At 31.8% G+C, this 8,199-nt stretch overlaps 1 protein-coding gene across 2 annotated transcripts; it reads left to right on the top strand.

Moving 5' to 3' along the window:
* Positions 1 to 2,824: 2,824 nt before the first annotated feature.
* Positions 2,825 to 6,935, top strand: LOC112511983 (elongation factor 1-gamma 2-like). Of its 2 annotated transcripts, none has more exons than XM_025117747.1 (8): positions 2,825 to 2,960; positions 3,068 to 3,111; positions 3,660 to 3,809; positions 3,896 to 3,956; positions 4,039 to 4,091; positions 4,184 to 4,285; positions 5,043 to 5,550; positions 6,364 to 6,935. In XM_025117747.1, the coding sequence occupies exons 2-8, from the start codon at positions 3,103 to 3,105 to the stop codon at positions 6,741 to 6,743; spliced, it is 1,263 nt and encodes a 420-aa protein (XP_024973515.1). In that variant the 5' UTR covers positions 2,825 to 2,960; positions 3,068 to 3,102; the 3' UTR covers positions 6,744 to 6,935. The 2 variants fall into 2 exon arrangements, with proteins under 2 accessions (XP_024973515.1, XP_024973516.1); XM_025117748.1 differs by having other exon boundaries at positions 2,913 to 2,976; positions 6,364 to 6,806.
* The last annotated feature ends 1,264 nt before the right edge of the window (positions 6,936 to 8,199 follow it).

The following is an 8,199-nucleotide window of genomic DNA, read 5'->3' as shown; positions in this document are numbered from 1 at the left end:
AGGTTCAAACGAGAACCCCTGTGATTTACGAAAACACGAGAACAATCTATTAACTTCATATTGTGATAACAATAAAAATTAAAAATGAAATTAAAACAATTCAAAAAAAATTGAGAGGCAAAAGGGTAATATTGGATTCAAAGTGATAAAATTTTAAAAACACGATCACACTAAACCCAATAATTTAGATAACATAATGAATTATTTTGGTTATCGCTTATTTCAACACGATTTGGTGAGATTTGGATGTGATAATCATGTGATTATCACATAATTATCACAAGGATTCCGCTCGCTAGGGTTAACTTAAAAAATGGACTACAGATTTGGGGTGATATGGGTGTGATAATCATGTGATATCATTATCATAACAGTACACTCGATTTGATCATGGTTTCGATCGGTTATGGTTAGACAATCACACATTTATCACAACGATTACTCATGGTTTCGATAGGTTAGGATTAGACAATCACACATTTATCACCACGATTATGGGCGAAATCCACTAAACGATTTGGTATGATATAGTTGTGATAATCATGTGATATCACTATTATAACATCACTTGTGCACTCAATTTGATCATGGTTTCGATCGATTAGGGTTAGACAATCACACGTTTATCACAACGATTACTCATGGTTTCGATAGGTTATGGTTACACTCGATTGATCATGGTTTCGATAGGTTACGGTTACACAATCACACAATTATCACAAGGAAAGAGAAGAGAGTGGGAACGAACGTGCAGAAAAAAGGAATAATTATAATTAATTAAAAAAATATTTAAATTATAAAAATTACTTAATTACATTACTGTCTTTATTAATTTATTTATATTTTATATAAGTTAATTTATTAATTAAAAAAGTTTGAGGTTATAGGATTGTTCTCGCGTTCTTGTAAAAGGGGAAGAAAAAAAAAACTCAATAAATTTTCTCATTTTAAATGGTTTAGTCCCTAAACTATTTTTTGAATGGAAAAACCAATAAACTTTTTCATTTTGAATTTTAAGTCCCTGAACTAATTTTTGAAGCAAAAAATCATTAAACTTTCATATTTTGAATGATTAAGACCTTAGATTTTTTTTAAAAATATATAAACCATCAAATTTTTACTAATTGGTTAATATAACTTTTTTGAATTAAAATGATGTAGATAATCAGTTTTTAAAAGTATAATTATTTATTTATTAAAAAAATATTCAGAGACTTAATCAATTAAAATGAGAAAGTTAAATGGTTTTTTTATTCAAAAAAAGAAGGGCAAAATGCATAAAATAACAACATACTTTTATAAATTTTCAGACTATAGCATTGTACTTCCATTTTTTCTTATTATAACAACGTACTTTCAAATTATTTTTTGTTAGGACATTATACTCTGAAAATTTACCTATATAACATGGGGTAACTTTTTTATTTAAGTTTACCCATTATACTATGTTTCCATGTTATTTTTTATCAAAAAAGTATTATCTTTTAAAGAATATATCATACTTGTTAAAAAAATATTACTTGGCATACAAATATATTAAATTAATTAGATTTTTTAAAATTATTTATTAGTATAACAATATTAAATAAATTGTAGATCACAATTTATCTCGCTAACATCTTAAAAAAAAACTTTAAAAGATATGTATTTTTTTGAATAAAATAAAATAAGAAGTGCTACATTTTATTATAAACAAAATAGTTATCTCGAAAATAATATATCATATTTATCTAAAAAATACTTTAAATAAAAAGTCAAAAATATTAAATGTTTTTTTTAAATCATACTGAAAATAAAAATCATTAATAATAATTTGAAATAGTTTTTTTATTTATATTTTAAACATGTTACGATTAACCGGTTTAAAAGGTAACAGGTTATCCATTGCTATAATGAGCAGATTTTTCAAATTCAATGCCCTTATAAAAAATAATTTGAAAATACATTGCTATAATAAGGAAAAATAAAAATAGAATATTATAATAAAGAGATTTATAAAAGTAGATTGCTATTTCATACATTTTTAACTCACAAAAAAAGTTTAATGTCTTTTTAATTCAAAAAAATAATTATGAGACTTAATCATCAAAAATAAGAAAGTTTAATAAGTTATTTATTTAAAAAATAATTCAAAATTTGATAAAAAATCTTAAAAACCATTTTTTATGCATGAAGTACTGTTTATTGATGCATATTACTTATAATTCAAGATTACAAGTGATTTTACGTAAGTACAACTTATTAAAGCTTCATTTTTAAATTCATGTAATTAACTGTAGATAAACATAATCAAATATAGGATAAACATCTATTTTAAATATAGAAAATCTAAAATATAATTAAGATAATTATTGAGTTTCTAACAGAATGTTTAATTATTATTTTTATAAAATATAAATTATTAAACCAAAAAATAAATTATTTTTTGCTATTAGACCTAAATTAAATTATAATAAGAAATTGAATTAAAAAAGTTACACCAAAAAATGAGAACTATTAAATAATTAATTTAATACTAATATTGATTTTATTTTTTTAAATTTTTTTATGTTATTTTCAAATTCATATTTTATTCAAAAATAAAAAATATTATCGTTTTCTCAAAACTACATAAAATCGTATTAATATCGATATAGACAAATAATAAAAACTAAACATTAAAATAAAAATTTATCTTGTTGTATTGTACGAGTACCCTCAAGTTATTCAAAAATAAATAGTTGGTTGGTTTTTCTTTTTAACTTTTCCTTTGTTAAAACAATTTTGTTCAATTTCTTTTTATCAGGAACTGCAAGCACATGAGAATGCAAATTGGGCCGGTCCATTATCAGAGACTTTGTTGTATAAAGAAAACCTTCAAATGTAGCAAACCCTAATCATATCACTCTATTCACTTTCACTGTAGTGTAGACTGTAGTGTGTGGATCTCGACTGTGCTTGCGGAAGAAACGTCCAATCAGGTATCATCTCCACTTGGTATCTATCTATCTATCTTCTACTGGCTTAATCTCTTATTTTCTTCAATGGAAGTGCTAATGAAGTCTGTATATGTTTATGTTATTCACAGCTTACTTAAAAAACGAACGTTGATTCCGTTAAGCAATGGCACTGGTGAGTTTTTTTGTTTTGTTTTTGACAATTCAGTTAATCGGTTTTTCGCTGAATTTAGTAGCTACAAGTACAAGTGTATATTTGGTAACTTTGTCAGCAACTTAGCAACATATATTTAGGGTTTTATATTTCTATATGTAAGCATCGTTTCTGTGTCGTTTGATTGGTTTCAACTTCGTTCTATTTTCTCTGCGAAGATGGTAGTGAGATTTTCTTTAGTGTTAGGGGCCAACACTTGATTCGTTTTTGTGTAGTCAAGTCAGTTGTAGTACTATACGATTACAAGAATCAGCTTGTAGTTCATAATTGTAATCGACATGATTACACAAATGCCATCTTTTGATTACTTTTCTTTGATAAACCTAAAACAAAGTAGTGTTGACTTCTGGTTTGTTGTCGAGTGTTATTAAATATTGGTTGTAGCTTATTCAGAAGTTCCAGTTCTGGCGTTGGATTGAAATTATCTGTTTTAGTTTATTTGATTTATTGGTAGTTGCTTCATTGAAATTTGAGATAATTTGTTTTTTAAATGTATAACCTTCTTGTAGGTATTGCATGTGGGAAAAAACAACAAGAATGCTTTCAAGACACTAATTACTGCTGAATATGCTGGTGTTGAAGTTAAATGGGCTGATAATTTTGAGATGGGCGTCTCAAATAAAGCTCCTGAGTTTCTTAAAATGAACCCTATTGGAAAGGTACGCCCTCTAATCTGATTCAACTTTTTGCAACAGTGAGAATGCTTTATTTAGCTTATTTACACAATATGCTCATGTTGCTGAAGGTTCCTGTGCTGGAGACTCCTGATGGTCCTGTATTCGAGAGTAATGCCATTGCTCGCTATGGTGAGGGACCATGTGACATTTGATTGTAATCTTGCTTTATTAACGGTTGATGGTGCTTATTGTGGTATATTGATCACTGCAGTTGCCCGCCTGAAGACTGACACTTCTCTCTTTGGATCTTCACCAATAGAATATGTACGATGTATCATTTTTGGTGTCCTTGTTTTTTGATAAAGTACTTATGAGTCATGTACATGAATCTTTTGGTTCCTTTAATGTTTATCCAGGGCCAAGTTGAGCAGTGGATTGATTTTTCTTCATTTGAGATCGATTCGAAATTGATGGGATGGCTGTATCCGAGATTTGGTTATGCTAACTATGTTGCTCCGGTTAGTTACTACCTCACTTGTGAAGGCATATATGCTTGGTCATACATTTGCGTAACCTGTTTCTATGTGATTAATCTTACAACATTGACTTCAAACATGTTTAGCATTATTAAGTTATTATAATCTCTCCTGTACTTTTTTGCATAAATGAGGAAAGATTTCAAGTTTCATAGATCTCTTGAAGAATGATGTTAGACCTCATACCCTACTAATTATTATCTTTATTATCTTATAATGTTCCAAATGAATTCTTCAATTGTCTTCAAGAAGTTGGTGTTTAGAGGATGTTTGCAAAACAGTAAACACTTTCCGCCTCTTACTGTGTAAGAGATGCTTACGCGCTAAGAGATTATGGTCTTTGCTAAACAGTAAACACCGCCTCTTACTGTGTAAGAGATGCTTACGCGCTAAGAGATTATGGTCTTTGCCAACGATCTTGCGGTGCCATTTTGCTAACCAAGAATCTTACCTGATAAGTGAAGGTGGTGACTCTTACCCGGTTTGCGCTTATCGGGTAATAAATGCTTATACTATGCTATTTGTATGACCTATAATCTTACCCAGTAAGGTAAGTGAGGGTGGTGACTTTTACCTCATAAGCGCTTATCCAGTTTTTGTTGGTAAACGGCCCCTTAGTTTTGAATGAAGGCTTTTATAGTTCTATTTAGGTTGAAGTTTTTTAGGGTTGTTTATGTATTTGGTATCTTGTGACATGTGAAAGGCACTAAATAATATTTGTTCTGAATATGCATTGAAGGTTGAGGAGGCTTTTATTGATGGTTTGAAGAGAGCTCTTGGTGCTCTGAACACATATCTTGCCTCGCATACTTTCTTGGTTGGTCATGGCGTGACTCTAGCTGACATCATAATGACTTGTAATTTATACCTAGGCTTCAAAATCATGATGACTAAAAGCTTTACATCTGAGTTTCCTCATGTTGAGAGGTATTTTTGGACCATGATCAATCAACCAAACGTTAGCAAAATAATCGGTGAGGTGGAGCAGACAAAAGCTGTCCCTCCTATTGTTTCTTCAAAAAAGCCAGCTCAAACAAAAGAGGTTAAACCAAAGGTTGAGTCCAAAAAGGTAGAAAAGAAAGAAGCTCCTAAGCCCAAGATTGAAGATGTTCAGGAGGAAGAAGAGGCACCAAAGCCTAAGCCAAAGAACCCTCTTGATCTACTGCCCCCAAGTAAGATGATCTTGGATGACTGGAAGAGGCTTTACTCCAACACCAAAACCAACTTCCGTGAGGTTGCAATTAAAGGTAATCTTATCCACTTTTTTGTGGCCTTTTCGTTCTATTTTGCTTACGACTTACATTGATACACAACTATTTTGGTTGCTTTTGACAGTACTTGCGCAATGGTTGATCTCTTCTTAAATTACTTTTTTTAGCTATTACCATAGTACAAAGGGCAAAATGCAATGATGTTTGTCTTGGTTCCTGGTTAGTGTAAAAACGAATTTTTTTCTCAATTAATCTACTCCCTCCGTCCCAAAAAATATCCACAATGAAAAACTCACAGTTATAAAAATGTGTAATTATTGCACTTTTTAACTAATTAACTGACATGTTATCTTTAATAATAAAGGGAGTGATGGATTTCTCCTTCTCATAATTAAGGGTAGAATTTGGAAGTAGACACTTTGAAAATGGACATTTATTTGGGGAGAAGATAAACTAGAAAAGTCGAAACTTATTTTGGGATGGAGGGAGAGAAAAAGTTTCAAAATTTCTTATTTGACTGGCAACCTGCAAATGTTGAAACATTTGATGACTTAGATACCAAGTTGATTGTCCGGTTGCCCATTCGCCGTAAACCGTTTGTAAACAGGTGTTCATATCATCAAATGCTACAAGATGAACATGTTACTCGTTAAGATAGGTAGAGATTAAGAAATTTTGTCAATATCGATTGAGAAAAAATTCTTAGTTACAGTAAAGCAAACTTTATTGCCTTTTGATGCATTTTACCTGAGTATATATAGCTCATTGGATATTGTTGTTTTATATGGCTGTTTGATAGATGAGCATGTGCAAGCATTATTAGTTGACAGGATTTGATGACTTTTTCAGGTTTCTGGGACATGTTTGATCCAGAGGGCTACTCCCTTTGGTTTTGTAATTACAAATACAACGATGAAAACATGGTCTCATTTGTGACCATGAACAAGGTGGGTGGTTTCCTCCAACGAATGGATCTAGCCAGGAAGTACGCATTTGGAAAGATGCTGATTATTGGATCAGAGCCCCCATTCAAGGTGAAGGGTTTGTGGCTTTTCCGTGGCCCATTGATCCCCAAGTTTGTCATGGACGAGTGCTATGATATGGAGCTCTACGAGTGGACAAAGGTGGATATCTCGGATGAAGCACAGAAGGAGCGCGTGAATCAGATGATCGAAGATTACGAGCCTTTTGAAGGAGAGCCTCTTTTGGATGCCAAGTGCTTCAAGTGAGAAAAATGTTATCCTGTTCTTTAGGATATAACGATTGTACGATTCATTCACGATTACCACTCGCGATCAAGTATTACCTTTTTTCAAAAGGTATTGTTGTTTAAAATGTGATAGTATGGTTTTGATCCCACTGTAATATCCGAGACACACTGGTTGTGATTCTTTTGTTAATCTGGAGTTGGGTTTTTGTTAGCTCTGGGTAATGTTTGATTAGCATCCAGGTGATGTTATCTTTGTGAGCAAATGGTGTTATCAAAGAGACAAGATAATTATTCTCAAATCCGAATATATACGGTAGATGCAACAAATAAGCTCACACACCCTCCTCACCTTACCTTCGGTGATAGGCCAAGGACTACAATACCGTTAGGTCAAACATGTAAAAAGTCAAAAGCATAAATGGACCTATTACAAAACTTATTACAATTATAAAAAATAATTCAAATATCTCGTAGTTTGAAATCCTAGAAATAAAAGGAAGGCGCAGGGTTGAAGAAACAGGCGTTTGGTGGGGAGGGATCAAACAGAAGCTAGAGACAGAAATGGCTCCGATCTCACGCCCCAGATCCATGACCATAAGCTTCTTCTTCCTATTCTTCTCCATTCTCCTACAATTCCTCTCTGGTTCGTATCCTTTTTATCATTAACTGCAATCGGTGGTGAATTTTATGTCTTCTCATAGTCTCTGGCTGATTATTTACCCTTGATGCATGCGTTTTCTTGTAAATTCTTATCAAATCTGTGTTTATTGGGTTATTACGAGTTAAACTTGAGTTGCATTTGGTTTCATCATGTTTCGTGGGTTCTGCTTCGCCCTAGTTTTTTCACATGGAGCATTACGTGTGGATATTATTCAAATTAACCTAAACCTAATTTGATCTATTGCATGATGATCAGTTCTGCATTTATTATCAAGTTTTTTCCCAAGATGAATGAGCTAACTGATAATTATAGTCTTACAATTATAATATTATAATGGAGGAGAGGATGATATGGGGTTTAAGTCGTCTCATTTGTTAAAACTGATTAAGGGAACATGTTTCTTGTTCCTCTTGAGCTTTGTGAAACTAGTCTCCTGGTTTCCTATTAGTGAGTGAATTCTTTGTCAATGTGATGGTTGCATTTTATTCTTTTGTTGATCCCATTTAGTTAATATATCTCTTTCTACCCCGCGCTCTCTGTCTTGCTCTCTTTACGACACCCTTTCCCCTACATCCCTTTTAAATGCTTCATTTATCTTCTACAAGCCTTTATCCTCAGACCAAACAACTACTTTAGGATAAAAGAGTTTTGTATCAGTTGGAAAGACGGAAAATGTTTTCATTCGCTTACCAAAAGTATGTTGTATGCGATTGTGAGTTAACCCATTTTGAATTCTTCTTATAGTTACATGTGGTGGTTCACACTATTTGCTGTTGGAATCTGTTATCAACGCTTTTCATGATCTTGTAAAATT

This window comes from Cynara cardunculus (genome assembly GCF_001531365.2).
Source record: "Cynara cardunculus var. scolymus isolate 2C chromosome LG 5, CcrdV1, whole genome shotgun sequence".
In the NCBI taxonomy this organism is placed as follows: domain Eukaryota; kingdom Viridiplantae; phylum Streptophyta; class Magnoliopsida; order Asterales; family Asteraceae; genus Cynara; species Cynara cardunculus.
This window is presented reverse-complemented; position numbering and strand designations above follow the sequence as displayed.

Excerpts from the sequence above, each read along its gene's own strand:
- LOC112511983 (XM_025117747.1), top strand. Across the intron at positions 4,286-5,042 it reads ATGCTAACTATGTTGCTCCG|GTTGAGGAGGCTTTTATTGA; the intron begins GTTAGTTACTAC and ends TATGCATTGAAG. Across the intron at positions 5,551-6,363 it reads CCGTGAGGTTGCAATTAAAG|GTTTCTGGGACATGTTTGAT; the intron begins GTAATCTTATCC and ends TGACTTTTTCAG.